Genomic DNA, 23,103 nt, shown 5'->3' with positions numbered 1-23,103 from the left:
CCTCGTGCATGCTAAGCACACACTCTACCACTGAGCTATACCCTCCTCCGCTAAAATGGACCCTTTTGGATGTACTGTTTTATAAATTCTAACACAGGTATGGATTCATGAAACCATCACTGTAATCTAATACAAAATAGTTCCATCACCCGCGTAAGACTCTCTCAGGCTGCCCATTTGTGCTCACATCCTCCCCTACCCCAACCCCTGGAACTGATCTGTTCTCCACCACCGTGGTTTTGTCTTTGGGACTGCTATGCAAAACAATGATACAATATAGCTTTTGATATCTGCTTCGCTCCCTCAGCACGATGCCTTTGAGAGTCATCCAGGTGGCTGGGTGTGTCACGAGTGCTTTCTTTTTCACGGCTGAATTGTAATCCAGTGTTTACTCATCCCCTTGTCCCAGGACATTCAGATCATTTCCAGCTTGAGGCAGTCAGGAACAGAGCTCTTCTAAACGTTTGTGTACACGTTTCTGTGTGTGTTCATAAATTTCTTGGGTAAACACCTAGGAGTGGAATGAATGGGTCATATGAGAAACGTTCAGCTCTATAAGAAATGACTAAATTGCTTTTCTGGGGGACCGTCATTTTACATTCCCATCAGCGATGGACGAGTTCCACTGTTGCTTCTCGCCAGCACTTGTCAGTAATTTTTATTTTAGCTCTTCTAATAAATAGGCAGTGATATCTCATTGTGGGTGTAATTTGTGTTTCAATAATGACTAATCATGTTGAACATCTTTTGTTTCTTTGCTGTCTGTATATCCTCTTTGGTCAAATGTCTATTCAAAGCTTTTGCCCATTTTAATTAACTTGTTTGTTCTTACTCTTGCATTTTGAGAGATCTTTATATATTTTGGATTCAAGTCCTTTGTATTTGCAAATATTGTCTCCCTAGTCTGTTTGGGTTTCCCCAGCCCCATATTTCCTTATTGTCTTTCACAAAGTGAAGTCTTCAATTTGGTAAATAATGAGTTTTTAAATTTTATTTATTTATTTATTTATTTTATTTGGGGGGGGGTGGATAATTAGATTTTTAAAAATGTGTTTATCTTTAATGGAGGTACTGGAGATTGAATCCGGGACCTGGTGCATGCTAGGCACGCACTCTACCACTGAGCTATACCCTTCTCCACCTGGTTATTTTTTCTTTTATAATTGTGCTTTTGGTGTCATGTCTCAGAACTCTTTGCTGAACCCCAGGTAACAAAGATCTTCTATATTTTCTTCCACATGTTTTATGGTTTTAAGTTTTACATTTAGATCTATGATCCATATAATCATGTAATTTTTCTTTAGACTGTTAACATGGTAGATTACATTGAATTTTCAAATTTCAAATTTTGAGTTTCAAAATTCAAATTTTGAACTAGCCTTACATTCCTGGCAAAACCTCCACTTGGTCTTTTTATATATAGCTGAATTTGATTTACTAATATTTTACTGAAGATGTATATATTTGTGTTCATAACGGCTACTGGTTTGTATTTTTCTTCTACCATCTGGTTTTCATATCAGGGTAAAGCTGGCCTCATGAGATGAGCTGGGAAATGTCCCTTCCTCTTCTGTTTCTGGAACACATTGTAAAGGGATGGTACCATATCATTTTAAAATATTCAGTAGAATTTGTCAGCGAAACAGAAAGATTTGAACAGACATTTGACCAAGGGGGATATACAGAAAGCAAATAAACAAAGAAAAGATGTGCTTGCACATTTCTTTTCCAGGAAGTACTTAAGTACAAATTCAACTTCTTTAATAGTTACAGGATTTCCTTGGATAAGTCTTGGAGTTTAGTTTTTCAGGAATTGGTACATTTCATCTAAGTTTTCAGGTTTTATGTGCATAGAATTGTTCATAGTGGTCCCTTACTACTGTTTAAAGTATCTTCTGTGTCTATAATATCCTCTCTTAAGTTTCTGTGATTGGTAACCTGTGCATTTTTTTTCTTTGTCAAGCTTGCTTGAGGTTTATTGATTTTATTAATCTTTTCTAAGAAGCAGCTTTAGGTTTCATTGATTTTTCCCCCTACTTTTCTATTTTCAATCTCATTGATTTCTGCTCTTATTTCCTTTCTTCTGCTTGCTTGCTGTATATTTTGTTAGCCCTTTTTTTTTTCTAACTTCTTAAACCGGAAGTTTATTGGTTTGAGATCTTTCTCCTTTTCTGACAGAAGCTGTTAGTGTATAAATTTCCCCCTCAGCTCTGCATTATCTTCCTCCTACAAATTGATGTTTTATATTTTAATTTTTGTTCAGTTCAAAATATCTTCTGATTTCCCTTAAGACGTCCTTTTTGGCTCATTGAATACTTAGAAGTGTATTTCCTTCTAAGTGTTTGGAGATTTTCCAGTTCCCTTTTTGTTATTGATTTCCAGTTTGATTCTGTTATGGTCAGAGAACATAGTTTATATTTTGTTCCTTTTATAATTTGTTAAGCTTGTTTTATGATTCAGGATATGGTCTATCTTGTGATTTTCCTGTACACTTGAAAAGAAGGTTTATTCTGCTTTTGTAAGGTTGAGTATTTTATGCATGTGTCAATTAAAGCAAGTTGTTGATGGTTTTGTTTAGTTCCTCTGTATTCTTGCTGATTTTCTGCTTACTTTTTCTCTTGAATACTGAGGAGTCTTGAAATCTTCAGCTGTAACTGTCTATATCTCCTTTCAGTTCTGCCAGTTTTTGCTTCATATGCTTTAAAGAATGATTGGAGGTTGTGACGTCTTCCTGGAGGACTGACCCCTTTGTCATTATGCAGTGCACATCTTCATTCCTGAGAATCTTCTTTCTTCTGAAATGTTACTTTTCCACTCATACACTTGTAACCTACCTCTGACATATTTAAAGTGGGTGTCTCATAAATAGCACATAGCTGGGGTTTTCTTTTAAAACCTATTCTGACATTGTCTTTTATTAGGAGTGTTTAAACAATTTAATGTTATTGATATGGTTCAATTTAGGTCTATCATTTGTATTTGTTCTCTTTCTGCTTTTTATCCTCTATTTACCCTAACCTGCTTTCTTTTGGAGTATTTGAACATTTTTAGTATTCATTTTAGCTGTTGTCTCTTTTAATTACCATATCTCTTTGTGTACATATATATGTATGGGTGTGTGTTTATATATATATGCATGTATGTCTGTATATATATCAGTGATTGCTCTAAGAATTACAATATGCATAATAGTCTACCTAGAATTTGTATCTCTTCCCTTCAAGTGAAATGTATGACCCTTACTATCATACAGGTCTCTATCCTCTCCTCTTTCTGTTGTGCTTAGTCTTATGTATTACCTCTACGTATATTGAATACTCCATGCACCCCATGAGACAATGTTATAATTTTTGCTTTTAACCATCATGTTTTAAAGAGCTCAAGGGAAGAAGAGCAGTCTTATATTTACCCAGGTATTTACCAGCTCTGTTGCTCTCCCCATATTCCTGAAGTTCCAAGTTCCTCTCTGGTGTCGCTTGGCTTCTGTTCACAGTTTCCTTGAGTAATTCTTTTAGGGCAGGTCTGTTGGTGATGAATTATTTGATTGGTTCTTCATCTAGAATGTCTTTACTTCACCTTCTTTCCTGAATGATATTTTTACTGGATATGGGAGTCTGGATTTACAGTTCATTTCAGCAGTTCTAAAATGTACTTCTAGTCTCCAAGGTTTCTAGTGAGAAATCCACACTAATTCAAACTGTTACTTCCTCTATGTAATGCATCATTTTTCATCAGTTCTGTCCCGGATTTTTTCTTTGTCATTAGTTTTTTTAATGATGTGTCTGGGTATAGACTTCTTTGGGTTTACTTTGTTTGGGGTTCAGTGAACATCTTTAATCTATAGGATTACGTTTGCCAAATCTGGGGAGTAGTCAATTCTTTAAATATTTTGCAATGCATCCTTTCTGAGATTCCCATGACACAAAAGTTAGACATTCTGGAATTATCTTATGGGTCTCTGAGGCTCTGTCCCATATGTTTTCTCTGTTGTTCAGATTGGATAATTTCTGTTGATCTTTCTTCAAGTTTACTAGCTCTTTTCTATGTCATGTCTATTTTGCTATTGAGCCTATCAGGTGAATTTCTTACTTCATGTAATTTTTCCCCCAAATTTCACCTTGGTTCTTAATATTTATTTATTTACTAAGACTTTTTGCTTTTCCATTCTTTTCAAGAGGATTCACCCTTCAGAGCATTTTTATAGTGGCTTCCTTAAAAGTCTCTTAATAATTACAACATCTGTGGCATCTTAGTGTTAGCATCTGTTGAATGTCTTTTCTCAGGATAGTTGAGATTTTCCCCCTTCTTTGGATGCTGAGAAACTTTGGATTTGTATGCCGAGCATTTTAATTAATTTATTTACTTATTTATTTGCCTCCTGGACATTTTGAATATTTGGATACGAGATTAAAGTTCTTGTTTAAATATAGTGATTCAGTGGTACTTCGAATTCTGGTCTTCTTGCCCAGTCTGCCTGTTACCATTTCTCTTTCAGAGTTTGAAAATAGTTGTTCCATTCATGCTGTCCAGGTTTTATAGCTATATATTCAGTAGGAGAGACTGGATGGAGTGTGCTTCTTCCATCTTACCTGGAACCGAACCTTCCTTGATAGGCAAATTCATTCAGAAAATTAGGCTCATAGTTTATAAAAATCAAACCTGCAATTTTTCAACTTGTGACAGCTCTATCACATTTCCATCACTGAATATTATTTCCCTGTGTCACTGCCCACTGGGACACAAGCCCACCGTACGTCTGCGCCTTTGGCTGCATTACACTCTCCTGTCCTCTGTCTCATTTCCCATCCCATCCACTGGTCCATCATTTCCCTGTTATCTCCTTTCAGCTGAGACAAGGTTGGAATTTTCCAAAAAGAACTTAGTAGACGAGGCGGGATGAAAAACCTAACTCTGTGGATTAGGGGGATGGTAACAAGTCCAGCTCTGCACAGCACTGCCCAGCCTGGAGAGCCCTGCCGTGTCTTTTTCTCATCTCTTACAGACAGCTAGGCCTGGCTTGTTTTTGACACTTTTCACAGTGGAGGCACTAGGGCCTTTTAGGTATTTCAGATGATCTCCTCCTGGTTTCCCAGTTTCACAGAAGCAGAATTAGGACCAGGTAGATGCTCTGGCTCCAAATCTTAAGTACTTGCCTCATTTATTTTTTTATTTATTTATTTTTTTATTTATTTATTTATTTATTTATTTATTTATTTATTTATTTATTTATTTATTTATTTATTTTTGGGCCACATTTTGACAACTCACGATTTAATGATTCCATGATTTGGCTAACCCAACTGACAAAACACGGGATCTGGGCCTTTTCCACGGCATGCTGTGATCTGAGATGAACCAGCTTGCTGCAAGATGTTGGGATCTCAGCCTTAACAAGGTGTGGATGGCACCTACAATTTCCTAGGGTTCATGGCTCTTCCCAGAATGTAGTTTGTTGCCATTTGTATGAGCTTTTATTAAATATTTCTGGCACAGCCCCAATTCCATAACGCACAAGGATAAATAAAAGCCTCCTCCTCAGACTCCTGGCCCCTGTGGGCGCCACCTGGGCAGTCTGGTCTTCACGGGTCCTGTCAGAAGGCTTGAGGGGGTGTATCTGGGTGTCTGAGCTCACAGAGGCCTCCTTTCCCTGCAGTCCTCCAGGCCTCCTATGAGCAGGAGAAGGAAGCCCTTTCCCACTCCTTCCAGGAGGCCAAGGCAGCCCTGCAGGTAAGAAGCTCTGGGCCAGGTCGGCCTCTCTGAGAGGAGGGGCGGACCTGCAGGAAAGCAGCATGGAGCCCCAAAGCAAACAAACCTGAGGGCTCTACCTGGGTGGGAGGGACAGAGGTGATTGTCTTCCATGGGTCCCTGTCCCTCGATGTGACAACCAGACGGTTAGCTCAAGAGGAACTGGTTTGAGATGAGAGTTGGCCTACTTTTCCCAGGAGTGTTGGGAGGATCTTGGAGACTCCATGGCCTGGTGCCATCGTGTGATTAGAAGGATGGATGGATGCACAGGGACCTGTGGAAGCAAAAAAGAAGGCATCTGACCCGATGTGGCCGGTTAGGGATTTCCTAGAGGGTGTGAGATCTAAGATGGGCCCTCTGGGTGTGTTAGCATTTTTCAGATGAAATAGAGTAGAAAGGGTGCCCTAGGTAGGGGGGGAAAACTGTTAAAAGCATGGAGAAAAGGAGGGAAAACAGAATACCTGTGGAACTGAAAGAAATCCAAGATGCCTGGATATAGAGTATGAGTGGGAGAGAGCTGAGGCTGGAGAGGCAGGCAAGACCAGATCGTGGGAGCCTGGGAGCCACCATAAGGGGTTCCGCTATCCTGAAGGCAATGACAAGGTTTAGATGGAAGAAATCGTTGGCAGGGGACAAGTATGGAGACAAGAATGCACCTTGCATTTGAAGGAGTGATAACGATGTTTGGTTGCAGGAAGAGGCATGTAGCGGGCAGCAGCAGGGAGAGATGAGACTGGGAAAGACACTGAGCCTAGTTGGTGTATATTTTGAATGTCGGGGTGATGCCGGCCTGGAACACCCTGACTTTGTCCCCACAGGTATGGAGAGGTGGGGCTGTATGTTTCAAGCAGTAGCTGAAAGAGATTAAACCTGCGTTGTCGGGTAGAGCAAGGACAGACTGAAGAACCCAAAACTGATCCCTCCGTGGGATGTGGAGAGGTCCATACAGCATTTATGAGCCAGGCTTTCAACCCCTCCTTCCCACTCCCTTCTCCAGGAGACCATTGATGGGCTGACCGCACAGCTGGAGGTCTTCCAGGCCAAGATGAAGAGGGTAGAGGAGTCCATCCTGAGCCGAGACTATAAGAAGCACATCCAGGTAGGTGATAGAACACCTGGGGCCTCTTCTTCTTGAATCTCCAAGGAGGTCAGAGTCTAGGCAAAAGGAAAGGCCAATCCCTCCTCAAGGTCAGGGCTCAGACCTGACACTCTTACCATCATGAAGGCCTGGGATAAACAGTGTCCCCATGTCACTAAGGGGCGAAGTAAAGCCAAAAGAGAGACATGTGAGATGGTAAAGTTCTTAGGCTCTGGATTCAGAGAGAACTAGCTGCAAAGAGCAAACCTACCACTTAGCACAAGCGACTTAAACTCAACCGCTGTGAACCACAGGTTCCTCTGTGAGGTTACTAGCGTCTGCGATGGTACTAATGTCAAAGGGCGCTATTAGATTAAAATGAGGTAGAGCACACTATGCACTTGCCGTGGACCAAGAAGGGGAGGTGGCTTGGGAAAGTCAAACAGAGTTGGGGGCAGAATAGGGAGGAGGGAGGTAGCCCAGGCCCGCCTCTGCCTGCTGGTCTGCTGAGGTCACTCTGTGTCCCTGTCTAGGATTACGGGAGCCCCAGCCAGTTCTGGGAGCAGGAGCTGGAGAGCTTACACTTTGTCATCGAGATGAAGAACGAGCGAATTCACGAGCTGGACAAGCGGCTGATCGTCATGGAAACAGTGGTCTGTGGCTGGCAGCAGCTTGGGGGAGGCAGCCCCACCTACTTTCTGGGCATTTCCTCGGTCATGGGTGCAGGGGGAGGTACTGGAGGGGGGCCCAGCCTGGTCCCTTCTGGGCCTGTTCTGACCTGCCGCCCACGCTGGCCAAGCAGTGGCTCCTCTCATCCAGGTCCTGCACTTTTCTTGACTGCTCTTAGCTGTGATCTGGGTGACACTGGGGCAGGTGGCCTGGCCAGTCAGGAGGGGTGGGCAGATATCACATGTCAGGTGGGGGTTGAGGAAGAGGGCAAGGCTGAAAAAAAAAAAAATCAGACAGATACGGGAAGCCACAGTCAGCAAGGACAGGCCTGGGCCATGGTGAGTGTCGAGGGCACGGGTGGCTTTGTCTCCAGAAGGGCGGCCTTGGGAACCTCGGGTTGAATCCAAACAGATCATGTGATGTTGCCCGGGAAGACGTTCCCTGGCCTCCCGTGCACCACACCACCTAGTTTTTAAATCAGACCATCTCAGATGTTCCCTGTAAATTCTGTTCCAGCATTTTTGTGAAATGGGATAATAGAAACACTGAAACTTATATAGATTCTATCCTTGTGACTTTTGGAGAACTAAAAATTTCCTTTCTCTTGTGAACTGATGGAGAGCTGAGATGGTAGTGAGTGGCTGTCTTCTTTGTGTATTGTTCTCATCTGGCAAAGTGAGAAGTTGGCAGCCCTGTGTTCACTCCTTAGTTGTAATTTTCTAAGTAATCTTATTGCTCCATGAAATGTAGCATTTGGTCTAGAGTGATTCAGTGTTTTTGGTGACCACAGATAAGAGGGAGGGGATGGCACACATTGTGCCGGGTGAGCTGGGGGCTTTCTGAGCTCTCTCCTATTTGTTACAGAAGGAAAAAAACCTGCTGTTGGAGGAGAAAATCACTGCCCTGCAGCAGGAGTATGAGGACCTCCACGCCCGAGGCCGCAACCAGATGGCTGTGTCCAGGTAGCTGCCCCTACCCCATCTCCTCCCATCCCCACCCTTTTTTGCCAAAATCTCCATTTGGCAGAGAGACCCAGGGAATGGACTGACACATTCCCTGTCTGGGGAATGTGGCTCCTCCTTGCTTGGGAGTTGGGAATCCCAAGGCACCAGCTTGGCCCAGAAACCTACATCTCAGTGCTGATTAATATCTGTCTGTCCCCATCCTGGCTGTGTGGGCTCCATGGGACGGCCCAACCCAGGAAGAAGGAACAGGAAGCTTAGAGTTCAAGAGGCCAAATGAATGAATGAACATACACAAATAAATAAATCAGTTCTGAGGGCTCAGTAAATGAGAGCTAAGATCATGTGTCAGAGGTAATTGGTTAAATACCCATTACTTCATCTAATCCTCATAATTACTCTAAGAGCAGAGTCTTCTTGTCACTCCCATTTTACAAATTTGGCAATAGTGAAGACCTTTTCTGGAGTTACATCTAAGTGGCGGAGCAGGTCTGAACCCACAGCTGTCTGCCTGTGAGGGTGCACTCCTTGGTCAACAGCTAGAATTGCCTCTTGGGGACTGGGTGGCTGGGCCTGCTGGGGCGCATTGCAGGAAGGCTTCCTGGAGGAGTGGGTTGGTCTCTGCAGGGGCTGAAGGTCCGGAGGGACGGTTCCCCACAGGCAACCCTGGTCTCCTCTGCATCCACAGGCAGCTCTCGGAGGACCTGCTTATCACCCGCGAGGCCTTGGAGAAGGAGACGCAGTTACGGCGGCAGCTCCAGCAGAAGAAGGAGGAGCTGCTGTACCGGGTCCTCGGGGCCGACACCTCCCCCGCCTTCCCCCTGGCCTCCGTCACCCCCACTGAGGTCTCCTTCCTCGCCACCTAGGGCCTGGGCCGCCCTGACACCTGTGTTACAGCTTTTCTCTCTCCAGGACCGGGCAGAGAAGACAGCAGGAGCCCCTCGTCCTTTTCCCAGGAGGGGACGAGGGCAGGAGTGAGAGGGGGAGCCAGGATGTGTGCCCAGTGAGCCCTGGGGGCTTGGGCCACGTGGAATCACCTCCAGGGCTTCCAAGGGCCCGAGCAGCACCAACCCTCGAGGTGGCCCAGGCGACGAGCAAGAGGAGTCCTTTCCTCGTGCCCCCTTCTCTCTGTCCAACTAAGAGAGTTCTGGGGCTTTCCCCAGGGGCAGCCCGTGCCACATGGGTCATCTGACCAAGAGGAGACCACCCCCTGGTCCTCACATGTCAGCTTCGCTGCCAGCTCGTCAGTGACCTAACTTCCCCCAGACGCTCCCCCCACCCCCGCCCTGGCCTCCTCTCAGCCTCTAAATTGGTTGGAGGTACTGAACAACCAACCGGCCCTCAAGTCACTCGGTGTCCCATTCTAGGATTATCTGAAGGTCAGATAGGGGCTGGCAGACAGGGGCCAACCGTGTGAATCAAACTGGGAAAGGTGAACACTGAGAGGGCTGCTGGTGCCAGGAAGCCAGCTCAGCCATGGCCAGGGGGCTTGGCAGGGCATCGGGCATGCCACTGGTTCCCAGAGTCTGATCAGCCGAGGGGTTATGTCCGGAGCTGCTCCTCCTCCTGCACCTGGCACGGCTCACCCCTCAGCCCTCTGGTCCCTTAGTCTCTGTGCCATCTGGACCTGGGGGCCACATAGCAGGTCTGGGTACCCACAGCTGGAACCTCATCCCTGTACAGATGGGGGAACTGAGGTGGGGAGTGGGACCCACAGAGCCAGGACTAGGACCTCATCTGTCATCTAGGTCTCACCTTACTGTGCTTGTTCGTCCTTCCCAGGCTCTGGGAGAGCAGATCTGAGACTTCATCTTTCTCCTCCTTCCTCTATCTGGCCCCCACCCCTTGCCAGTGTCTCACTCCTGCTCGCCACTTAATTCCTTCTACCGCCCCTGACCCCAGGCCCCCAGTACCCGGCCCTCAGCCTCCATCAGTGCAGAGGGGCGGCTGGAGTCACTGAGCTCAGCAGGCCTGGCCAGTCCTGACTGACTGCGGACTCAAGATTCTTCTCAGGAAGCTTTCCGTCATCTGAAGACAGAAAGAATCCCGCCCCTGTATAAGCATTTTAATGAAATGCTTTCACATACACCTCCCTCCCTGGATCTGCATAAGTTCCTTAAAGCAGGTTCTTATCTGGCTTTAGCAGAGAGCAAACTGAGCTCAGAGGAGCCAGTGGGCCTTGCCTGAGGTCCCCCAGCCCTAGGGCCTGGGCCAGCATGGAGGAAAAGTCCTCACTGGAACTGAGGCTTCCTCCATCATCTGAGACTGCCTTCCTGAGGCCCCCAGATCTGGACTTCGTCCATTTCTAGTTCTAGGATTTCAGAGGTGGCGCTGCTTCTCCAGCCCTGGGCACACGGATTCTCCAGGAGCCTTGGGGACAGCTCTGGAGTGAAACACACACATACGTCAAGTTTTCTCAAAGCCTCTCTCTAGGATAGGGTAGTTCATTGGACGTTAATGGGCACGACCAAGAAAAGAATGGACGGTCAAGTAATCTGGGAAACTAGGTTCCCTCAAGTTCAACAGGTCTGCAACCTGCAAGACTTCTCTGAACCGTGAATATGCTGGTGTGCACTGCAGATTCCCAAGAAGGAAGCAAAGTGGCCAGCATCTCCTCAACATCTTGACCCAAGTTTCTACCCCAATCTGAGCACTTCAGACTGCAGATGCACTTTAGAAAACACCTTTTTAAATCAGAGGGGCTGGGCTGGAGAAGGGACAGGTTGTGGGAAGGGGCGTTTCCTGCATGTAGCCTGTGGGGCTGTGAGGAGAACTGTGGTCTCACCCGCACCTGGGGCATTCGAGCTCTGGGAACCGAAAAGAACACATTATTCCACGTTTATTTGGTCTCTCTGTTTTCCTGGGAGAGGGAGGGCTGGGTCCTCTCTCGGGGCTGGGATCCTGGAGCAGTAAGCAGTAAGAGGACTCACCAGCAGTTCGGGGCTCGTCCTCAGGTACTGGTGCCCCACGGGCCGTAGCTTTGCCCAGCCTTGATGAGGGGCCTGGGGTTGGAGTCAAGACTGGCTTGAAGGCTGGCAGAAGAGATCAAGACTCGGAGTGAGGCCGAATCAAGAGGTGAAAGCAGCGAGGAGCCGGCAGAGCGTAAGGGGTGAGTGCCAACATTCTTTCTGCTTTGTGGGGGCGCCTCCTGGCATCAAAATCAACGAGGCTCACACAGTTACCTACCCCTGCTTCTGCGCGTTGCTCCAAACCCAGACTCCAGGGAGCAGAGGAGGGGAGACACAAGGGCTTCAGGTCACAAGGACACAGGTGGTAGCTGTCCCCGTGCTCTGAAGGTTGATGACCCAACAGGTATAGCTGGCACCATCCCGGCCGGGGCCTCTTCCACTTACAGGCTGCTCCTTGTCTTCTGCTGTGCCTGGCTCTCCCGGCGCACCGTGTCCACATCTTGTCGGCCTGCTCGCTGACACCAAGGGGTGGGCCCAGCTGCAGGGACAAAAAATAACTGTCCATCAGCTGCCCCAGGTGTGGTCTCTGACTGGGGCACAAGTGGCAGGTAAGGGGCACAGCGTATCCCTTCAGGGAAAGAAGGAGTGTCTTGGCCAAGGCCACACCTGAGTATCAGAGCACCGGAAAGGCCAGGTTCTTTGAGGGGAAAAGATAAGCCCCTTTTCAAGTCCCGGGGGGGAGAAGCCGGGGTCTCCTCTACTCACGGAGAGGCAGCAATAACTCAGCATTTGCCAGTGTGGGTGTCGTGGCTCTCTGGTTCTGTGGGCATGTTAATGGGTGATCCCTCCCCAAAGGCAGCAAAGGTGTTTGGGAAACAGTCAAGCAGAGTTAAACTGGGGAGACACACCACCAAGTCTATCACGTGTGGATGTGCATTTTGAATCTCCAAAGCAGATGCTAATAAGAGGCAGTGTTTTCTTAAGAACCTGCTTTTTGGAGGAGGGGGTGGTGACATTGTTTGGTATTCTACCATTCCAAGGGGCATGTGGAGGAGAATGCTGGCCTAGCGGAGCCGGTGTCTCCCAGCCACCTGGGTGTTCTTTTCCCCCTTGTCGGGTCTCAAGTTGCCACTTTTGACAAGTGGGACAATGATCCCTCACTCTTTCTCCCTCCTAAGGCCTCTGGGAGGCTTACCTTCATCACGTCTTTGCTGGTCCAGCCCTTCCTACAAGGCTCTGGTCAAATCCCAGCCCCTCCAGCAAGTCCTTTGATGAATTCCTAAACTCGTCGGGGAGGGGGGTAGCCTACTGTTTCGCACAGCTGTTCTCCAGATGTTCAAGGTTATGGATTGTTTCACTGAGACGAAAGAACACGATGACCACCACCTGGGGAAGGTCTGGGACCACGGTGCGTGGCCAGGAGACACTTACTAATGCATTTGGTCCGTTTCCCATCACATACACACCTGGCCACTGGGCCTGAGCGTTTGTCCAAGCCCAGCTTCATGTGCTTTGGGCCAGTCTGGTCTCAGCTTGAATGTCACCTCAGAGAAGGCGCGGTCACTGCTCTATCTCAGACCCTATTACACTGCCTCATTTTATCCTCGATGGAGCACTTTGTATTGTCTAGATAATCGGGTCTGTTCATTCCCCCATCTTCCTCCCCATTCAGACTATGAGCTTTCAGAGAGGCAGAAGTCTCATCTCTTTTTAAATCACTGTAGTCTTGGTACCAAGTACAGTGTCTGGTATGTAGTGGGCACTCAATTATTGGACAAATGAAAAGGAACAAGTTACTCATTTTTATACACTAAACTGAGAAGTAGCTCTAACGGACATAGGAGAAAACTGAGGCCCAGAAAAGAGAGTGACTCACCTAAGATCACTCAAAAGCAGCATCAGAGTTTGGACTAGAGTCCAGGCTCCTCAGGTTCCCAGTCACCTAGTGGTCCCCTCTGCCGAGACGGCTCCTGGCCCTCGTGCTAATCCTTCCCTCCCATGGCCCCGCCCCAGCCCACCACCCCCGCTTACACACCCTGCCTCCTCTTGCCTTCTGCCCTGGGTGTTCCCGACGAGTCCACAGCCACCTCTGGCTCACCCAGAACCATGCACATCACACTGAAGTTCTCTCTCGGTAGGAGCAATGTTGCCAAAGCTTGTATGGTGGGACTAGGGGAGAAAGGAGGGTCTGCTGTGGAGGGGGGGGGGGGGACAAACATGGTGATTGGACTGTAAGAATGGTTGGGATAAGAATCTGGGTGGGAGCCAGATCAAGATGGTGGAATAAAAGGACGTGGAGCTCACCTCCCCCAAGAAACACATCAAAAATGCATCCACATGTGGAACAATTGTCACACAAAACTAATTGGGAACTGGAAGAATTCCTGTGTCACTAAGGGTGCAAGAAAGGTTGAGTAGGACTTGTTCCCCTGGGAGGGGACTAAGGGGAAAAGGGAGATTGCACAGGCAGGCGCTCACCCTGGGGAGTGAGTGGGTTGAACCACAGACTGGGTGTCTCAGGTTTGGGGTCCTGTGTGGAGGAGATAAGCCCCCTTGGCTGCTTAGAGAACTGCTGAGACAGACAGAAAGGCTGGAGAAGCCTTGACTCCACTGGTGAGGAGCGCACTGCTGCTGGCTTGCCACTGGACAGGGCAGACGAGTGTGCCCTAGTGGCTACTGCCTCACCACACTCCTCAATCCAGGAACACCCCAGCCCCACTCACTCCACACCACAGCCTGGCACTGGACCTGGGACAGCCAGGACCTGGGGAAAAACTTGCTCTGGGGATACAGAGGCAACCCAAATGCCTGGGGGGTGGTCAGCTTGTGATGATGACGATAATGATCACAACTAAAAACCACTGGGCACCCAGGCACTTTCCATGCACTATCTGATCTAACCCTCATAAAGCCCTACAGGAAGCATTCACTACTGCCCCATTTTACAGATGAGGAAACTGAGTGGCCCCTAAGTTACATAGCTTGCCCAAGATCACCAAATTAGAGGGGTCCTGTCTGATGCTACTTTGTATTCTTCACCTTGCTGTCCCTGGATCTCGGTTTTTGCATTTATAAAATGAAGAGGTTGGACTAAACCAAGATTTTCAAGTTTAAAAGCAAACCGATCAATACACAGAGTCTAGATAACAGAATCCTCTCTTGAAATGTTGAAAAATAATAGTTTTTGTTCTGGTTGAAGGGAACAGCGGGGCTGGAGACCCACCCACCTAGCTTTTCAATTGCTCCCCCTGCTCTCTCCTACCGCAGGGCAGGCAGTAAGGGCAATAGAATTAATTCCTCGGAGCATAGTTTTTAAATTCCTGGACTAGAAGAGCTCTCAAGGATCCTACTCAGTGCCTATGCTCTAAATGTGTGATCACATCACCCCAGTATCCCCCATCCTCCAACTCCTTCTCCTTCAAATCAACCCTCAATTTCAACCATCACTGCTGTGACAAACTGTTACCTTCTTATCAGGAAGGTGCCTGCCCCTTCCCTCCCATCTGAGGCTCCCTACAGAGATTCTAACAGCACCGAGTGGGAAAGTGAATTGCCAGTGGATGGACAGATCTGGAAGAGGGTGTCTGGGATGACATCAGATCTCTAAATCCTGCTTCAAGCACAGCTATTCTCTCGCAGACATTATTACAGCCCCAATTGCTTCCTGGGATGGATGGAAGAAGAGAGATGGAGAGTCTGTCTCCTCCAGGAATATATCTACTGTCTGGTTCTGGGCTAGAAATCCTTCAGGCTGGGCCCTTGATGGAACCCTACAGCTGCAGATCTTTGCAACAAAAACCGTAGATTCTTAGAGTCAAAGAATCCGGACATAAACACTCAGACTCTTGGAATTATATAATCTTGGTAGGATCAGGTATAGTCAGATTCTTTTAAATTAAAATAATAACATGATCACTTATTGTTAGTGAAGTAGGCTCCAAGCCAAGTGTCTATATGTATTACATCATTTAATTGTCAACCCCCCCCTATAATTTTAGGATTACTGTTATCCTCACTCTACTCCTAAGTAAACTGAGTCTTAGAGACTTAGTTTTATTAGATCTTGCCAGTCACTGGAGGAACCAGGACGTATGCTGTCAGATTTCAGAGTTCCACACACTGTACCATCCGGTGAATCCCAGATTGCTACACTTAAAATGATAGCCTCTGACTTTCAGATCACAGAGGCCTGTTGGGTCTGGAAAGGACTTGGGAGATAATGCACACTGTTTGTCCTTGTCATTGTAAGATGAGGAAGCTGAGCTCACAGAGGTGACAGGACCCAGCCACGGGGGGAACAATGAGTGGAGGAGCTGAGCTGAGTGCTCAGTTCCAGGGGTCACTCCCCGTCCCCCTGCAGGTGACAGGGCATTCCTGGGAAAGGCAGAGGCAAGGGGGGTTGGTCCAGGTGGACCCCAGGAATCCTAGAGGAGAAAAGAAGATGGAAGGAGATGTCCACACCTAACATGACACAGACGAGCAGGCACCAGGGCGGGAAGCACAGGGCTCTGGGGTCCATGGCAGAGCCACCTGGAGCCGAGATGCTGATGGCGGCAGAGTTGCAGGGGAGAGAGATTTGGGGCCATCAGGGTGTGACCAGGGAAGTCTCGAGGGACCCCTGGGAATGGGAGGGGAGGGGGCCTGATTTCAAAGGCAAATCAAAGTTCTGTCTTCTCCAGGATGCCAAACAAAATTCCTTTCTCTGGGTTCCCCCTGCCAAGGTGAATGGAGCCATTCAGAGCCCTGTTCAGGAAAATAGTCCTGCAGCCCAGAGTGGAGAATCCCCAGGGGCACACAGGTGGAGCTGGGAGGCAGCCAGAGGGGCCACTGCAGATCACAGGAGGCTCATGAGGGGGCCCTGCTCTGAAGGACAGAACACTTGAGGACCAGATAGGTGAGTGTGGCCAGGAGTGAGGGGCTTACATTGGACTTAAAGCAGGATTTGACTACTCCCTGGGGCCAGAGCTACCAGCTGCCTGCTTCTGGGGGGCCGGTGAGCTAAGAATGGTTTTCACATTTTTAAATGGGTAAAAAAAATTTGGTGACACAGGAAAATTATGTGAAACTCAAATTTCAGTGTCCATAAATAAAGTATTGGAAAAGGGCCCTTCTTGTATGTGCTGTCTAGGGCTGCATTTGTAACAGGACAGCCGACATGTGGCCCACGGGGCCTAAAATATTTACTGCTGCCCTTGGCAGGAAAACTTCATCGACCCTTGCTCTAAAGAATGGTGTTTCTACAAAATACTTTCACTTAAGTAAATAATACATAAATAAAATTTATTCTCCAAAAAAAAAATTAAACTGAAGTTCCATTTGACAGCCCCTCCCCCAATATATGGCACCATCCCGTTTCCTCAGAGGTTATTGCCTTGGTGTGTGTTTTTCCAGATTTTTCCCTGCATTTATATAAACACATGTGTATCCATAGAAAAATACAGCATTGTTTTGTGAGTTTTTTTTAAAGATGGTTTCACACTCTGCATATATTTCTTAAACTTGCTTTTTTTAAAAAACAAAAACAACTCAACAATGTGCCATGGCCCCCTATAGACCTGCTTTAAAAAAAAATTTTATTGAAATGTGGTTGATTTATAATGATAGTTTCAGGTGTACAGCAAAGTGATTCAGTTATACACATACATACATATATTTTTTTCTTTTCAGATTCTTTTCCATTATATGTTATTACAAGAAATGGAATATAGCCCCCTGTGCTGTACAGAAGATCCTTGTTGGTTTTCTATTTTATATACAGCAACGTGTTAGACCTACTTTTATACTTTCAGTTGCTCCATAGTGTCCTGTGGCTTGGCTCTGGGCTCTAGGCCCTTCATCCGTTCCCTGACCAAGGGACATTAATTAGGCTGTTTTGGTAAAGGTTGTTTTCATTTTTCACTATTGGAAACGATGCCACAATGGGCAAGAACTAGCATTTCAAGGCTCAAATACCTACATTTCCTTGAAGACAGTGTTTGTTAAATGAAAAGTATGGTTTCAGCGCAGGCATGGGTTTTCACTCATGTATGATTGTGACCTAAGTGAGCGCCGCAGCGCAAACCCCTCCGAACAGAGCCAGGAGCTCTTGCTCCCCCGCAGAGTTTGGTCAGCACCCTAGCTCTTGCTAGTAACAGATAGAAACCCTCCAGGCTCCTGGTTGCCACAGGATTCTCCCTGTATAAACCCTATGGTCATTCTTGGAGGGAGGGAGGGAGGGAGGGCAGAGGGTGGCGGGCAGCAGAGAACAGGGAGCCTGGGGGTTTGGGGTCTGGTCCTCGCTTTGCCACTCACTGTGTGGCCCCAGGCAGCCTCCTTTCATTGGGTCTCAGTTTCCCCATCTGTCCCAGGAGGGTGACGTACACCTAGAGCTCCAGCCTTCCGGAGCTTTAGCATTCTCTTTTCGGTGACCGAGTCCTGCAAAGAAGGGCAGGGCTCTGAGAGCTGATGGTTTAGCTTCCAGCCTCACAGGTGTTGTGTTCCCAAGGGAGGTGCTTGGGAGCTGGGCAGGTCACTTCTTTGGACCCAAGTTCTCACTGCATGTTCCCTAGGGGAGAGATTTCACCAGGAGAGCAGCCAGGTGTTCAAGACAATGGGTGTAGGGGGCCCATCCAAGGTCCTGGGTCTGGACTGTGGGCTGTTACACACCGAGAGCATCCTGTTCCTTTCAGTCCCACAGCACTTACCACCACTTGTAATTTTATGGGAATCTGTGTGATTGTGCCGTGAGCGTCCACCTCTGGCCCTCTAGGGTGTGAGCTCTGTGAAGGCTGGGACCAGCTCCTGCTTTGTTCCAGTCCCCTCGCACAGTGCCTGGCACTTGTGGGCACTAGGCAAACATTTGCTGAATGAATGAACTACTCCAGGCTGGTTTCAACAGCAGAGACATAGCCCAGACTTCTAATCCCAGAGCTCCTAAAGAGGCAAATAAATAATGGAAGGGAGGGGAGCGGAGGGAGACCAGACACAAAGGGTCCAGTCAACACCATGGAATTGGAAAGGTCACTCCCTTCCCGGGAGTCAGCCCTCAGGTGGGTGAGGGGGCAAGGAGTGTCTGGAATGGTAGACCTTGGGAATAAACACTCACGGAACCGTTGAACTGTAGAATTCATTCATTCAATTATTTTTCATTTATCAAATATTTATTGAGAATCTACTTTACCAAGCAATGGAGACACGAAGACAGGCATTAACCAAAAGCACACAAATAAATATAAAAATACCACCTGGGACCCGTGTTATGATGGAAAGACCAGCATTCCAGGAGAGGCCGTGGAGAGGGGTGTAAAAAGTGCACTAGAGGAAGGACTAGGAAGGAATTTCTGAAGAAGGGCTATTTAAGGAGAAACCCACAAGAATAGTAAGAGCTAGTCAGGCAGGCTTCTGCCAGGCTTAGAAGAAGAGCTCTCATTTCATGCAAATGGAATCTTTCAATAGAATTTTGAGTGAGTCATGGGATCTTGGAGTCCCAGAAAGGGGATCTCAAGGTTAGAGAATCTTAATCTCACAGAATATTGAAACAAACACAGATTCTTCGACAGCAAATGGGATCTTAGGATGTTAGAGACCAAAAGTCTTCATATAGGAAACAAAGAACAAAAGGAATCTTAGAGGATCATCTAATCCTATCCCCTTCTCTTTACTAACACACAGATAGGAACAAAACTACTGTGCAAAACCCCATGACCCAGCCAGCCTAGCTCTCGCCTCTTATTATTAATAGACCAGGACTCTATCCACGTAATAAATAATAACAATGCTTATGTTTATTATCTCATTACTAAGCACTAATTGCTGCCAAGTCATTTATATCATCATATCAGTAAATTCCAACAGCAAACTTGTGAGTACCCACGTATTATAACTGAGAAAACAGAATCTCAGAAAAATAAAGAAATGGTTCATGGTGACTCCACTAGAATGTGGTGAAACTAGCCCCTAGGGCTTATTTGCTTTTTAATGTAAAGACTGTGCTCTACAGCGCCGCACAACGCAGATTTTTCTAATTACAGTGGTTTTCAGACCTGCCCCTTTCACCATGACCCCTGCCTTCCTAGAACTTTCTCCTTGGGGATCTCAGCAATCTCTTCTTTGCCCTACTTTGCTGTGGGGTGATGAGCTGCCTGGAAGGTCCACAGTACACTCTGGTGTCCAAGAAGCCTTCTCATCTCTATATGCTGTTAAACCTAAAAGAAGTGAGTTTGTTTAGGAGACTCAGGAGACAGCTTGAGAAAACCTGAGTTCAGGTCAGACCCTAAATAGCTGTGTTATGCAGGCTCGGCCGTGGAACTTCCCTGGGTCCCAGGTTCCATGTCTTTTAAATGGGTTTATAGTGCCTGCTCCGTCTCTCTCAATTGCGAAGGGATAATGGATGAAAAAAACGTTTCATGATGTATGAAATATATGTCATGATTCTAAGGTTCAGTGGTTTCTCTTCTACCTTGCGAGTGGCAGCATGGATTGATTTCCTCTCAATGGAGGGCAACTTGGCAATATTTATCAGAAGCCTCAAAAAATACTCCTTACTCTTCTATCCGGAATTCAAGTTTCAGAAAACAATCTCAAAGCCTTGCTGAAAAAAATCAGAATCAACGAACATCCCAACAATAGGCAGTTAGATACATAAGCTGTACTATTACCATGTAATGGAATTTGATACAGTTACTTTCAATGTCTTGAATAAGGACATTTAATCATATTTAAAATGTTCACAATAAATTAAGTTTTATAAAAGATAAAATGATATTTGTAATAAGTTACAATTTTTTTGCAAAGAAAAGAAAATGCCCCATAAATGCTGCTATTATTATATTTGTTGTTGCTATTATATAATAAAGAATGAGTTGTTAATGTAGGCTCTCTTTGGCTTGTAAAATTATGGCTTTAAATTGTTTTTCCTTTTTCGATTATCTCTAATGAATACCCATTATTTTTACAATAAGAGAAACAAAGAAAATCATGAGAAAAGTAGTGTGATTTTTAAGCCTGCCCTTCGTTTGTACACTGCTTCTCCATCTTCCACCCTCTAAGTGACCTGCCTGCCCAAAACTAAGTGCCCTTATGTTGCTGAGAATTCATAGTAGAAAATAATCCACTTTGTGCCAAGTGGTTAGATTCTCCTTATGTGCCCTCCCATAGGCAGGAGCAATCCTCAAGTCTTAAGGAGAAATGCCAGGCACTGAAACTGAAACGGGCCCTAAGAGGGGTTGTGGTGGAGGAAAGGGGTCTTCCAGGTGGTCAGGCGAACTGTACAGCCTGAAGCTCCTTCCTCTAGTGAATTTGAAGTGAGACCCGTCTGGGACCGCCCAACACCAGGCACCCCATCCCCACAGGGGCCAGCAGAACTGGGGTCTGCCAGTAGGTGGCAGTATCTGACCATTTCCAGATTCCCATAGGGCAGCCTGGAGATTTTGAACTTCTCTTCTCTTAAATCAGAGAAACTACAGCCCAGAGGAGGGAAGTGAGAAAGTCTGGAATCCCAGTACATTGTTCTGGCCCGCGTCACAATAACACACTGTCTCTCTTATAAACTCTTTCAGAAGGGCCCCTCCATGGAGGACGGAGCTCGGGACAGCACCAAAAGGATGAAGTCACCTTAGCCTATTTCCATCCTGTTTGTCTCCTTCCAGGTTTTGTGTATCCTAGCCAGTGAGGCCGTGTGACATATGTTTACTTGCTATCCCACAGTCCCTGTATGTTCAGGTTGTTTCCTTTTTGCGTTTTAAAAAATACACTGTCAGGCCTGAAAAAGCTTTCTCTGTATTTCAATCTATTTTCTTAGGATGGATTCCCAGAAATGAGATGATCAGCTCAAAAAGAATAAGCAGTATATTAGACTTTTTTCTGTAGCTCAGGGAATAAGACCCTGGGCTCTGCAGTCAGGGGACTCAGCTTTCACTCCTGCCTTAGTCTCTTGGGCTGACTTCGGGCAAAGACCATAAAGTCTATGAATTCCAGTTAACTTTACCACAAATTAAGGATACTAACAACCCCTACACCTGCACATTAGATCCCACTCTTTCCCAACCTTCAGTGTTTCCCCTCTATCTGACCATTCCTATCAGCATACAAATATGCTGTGATGTCTCCAGTCTTGAAAAAACAAAAACAAAAACCAAAAAACAAAACCCTCCTCTCGACCTCAGTCCTCCTGCCAGACACTGCCCCATTTCTTTGCCGCCTTTTGCAGCAAAACTCCAGGAATAAGTAGTTGATGCTGGTTATGCTCAGCCCTTTCCTGTCAGGTCCTCACCCAAAACCCTCCACCGAGTGGGCCCTTCACAGCACAGAAAACAATGCTTCCTGTGTAATAGCACATATCATGTAAGTCTCATTGGTTTAACTCCTCCCTTTGGAAAGGAGCAAGAACACATCTTCGATAACTTCAGGGGCCCTTTGAAATATTTCAAATCTCAAAGTTAGTTCTGAGTTCAAAAAGACTTCATTTAGAATTTTTTTTTAGATAAAAGTTTTCACAACACTTGGTCAAATAGGGTCAGAGGTCACTGTGAAAATATGCTTAGTTTTCCATTTAAACAATATAACAAAGACTTTGTGAAAGAAAAATACCGCAAGTCATAGAAATGAACAAAGAATGCTGTGGCCATCAAGGCATCAGCCAACTTAGGATACAAATGCGCAGGGAGCTCGGCTTCTGCAGCCGCCCCCTATGGTGCCCCCTGAGGGACAGGAAAGAAAGGGACACTGGCCCTAGATAGCTAAGGTGCATATCAAAGGAATGATTTCCATGAGCCCAGACATTTGCTTCTTCCCATACATAGAAAAGCGCTAAATCCTTTAACTTGACATTGGTTTTCTTTAATTAACAGTAACATTGTAATGTTCTGACTACCTGCTCTTTGTTGTAAAACTCCTATGTGTCCTGGCTCCTCCCCTACCTCTTCGGAGCAGTCCCTCAGATCGACCTGAGAGGCTGCCATCCCAGGCTGAGTCCTCCGAAATTTCCACCGAATAAAACATAACTCTCAACTTTTAGGTTGTACATTTTATTTCAGTCAACAATCACATATATTAAAATTCCTAACCTTTAAAAACTTCAATTTCTAGTGAAAACTAAGAAGTAAGCAATTATGAGCTGTCTTTTACAATAGTTCTCTGTAGGATGGCAAACATACTTTTTTATAATTTCTAGAAACATGTGCTTTCTCATAGAAAATGTTCTCAGTGTAGCACCAAAGATATTTACTAATAGTCCCAAATATGTTAGTTTCTCTGTTAAAGGATGCCAGTGTTCAATAATTAACATCTCAGTATCTTATTTTATTTGGGATTGATCTAGATATTTAATACATTTCAATCATTTAACTTAATTTAGCAAAACCCTGTTTCAAGTTACCAAAAAGATATAAGAAAACAATTTAAGTAGACATATCATAAAACATAATTATTCTAAAGAGTTCACCTAAAAACTCTTGACATTTACATTTAATATGCTTATGAAAATTTTATCATACCAAGTTATTTTTCTTGCTGACAAATTTTGTAACAGAGATAACATGAACTTACTTGATTTTTAGTAAACGTATGAACGATTGAATTGGCCGATTTGGGTCTATGGGGCCATATTTTTTTTTCTTTTTCGTATTCTTTTTTATCATAGGTTACCACAGGCCATTGAGTATAGTTCCCTGTGCTATACACGAGGGTCCATCGTTTTTGTCAAAAACCCAATAGAAGCTGCAGAAGGAGGATGCTCTACAGCCTTACCCTTAGAAAGTGAATT

General features: G+C 45.9%; 1 protein-coding gene across 1 annotated transcript in view; it reads left to right on the top strand.

Annotated features, from left to right (window-relative positions):
- Window positions 1–16,799, top strand: part of CCDC69 (coiled-coil domain containing 69) — a 39,050-nt gene extending 22,251 nt beyond the window's left edge. Inside the window, exons 6-10 of the mRNA XM_032468730.1 lie at window positions 5,654–5,727; window positions 6,743–6,844; window positions 7,357–7,476; window positions 8,357–8,454; window positions 9,143–16,799. Coding sequence (XP_032324621.1) covers window positions 5,654–5,727; window positions 6,743–6,844; window positions 7,357–7,476; window positions 8,357–8,454; window positions 9,143–9,320 — 572 coding nt within the window. The 3' untranslated portion in view covers window positions 9,321–16,799. The remainder of the gene's footprint in view (window positions 1–5,653; window positions 5,728–6,742; window positions 6,845–7,356; window positions 7,477–8,356; window positions 8,455–9,142) is intronic.
- Window positions 16,800–23,103: the final 6,304 nt, after the last annotated feature.

Source organism: Camelus ferus, chromosome 3 (assembly GCF_009834535.1).
Source record: "Camelus ferus isolate YT-003-E chromosome 3, BCGSAC_Cfer_1.0, whole genome shotgun sequence".
Taxonomy (NCBI): domain Eukaryota; kingdom Metazoa; phylum Chordata; class Mammalia; order Artiodactyla; family Camelidae; genus Camelus; species Camelus ferus.
The sequence above is the reverse complement of the archived record's forward strand: the minus strand, read 5'-3'. Positions and strand labels throughout refer to the sequence as shown.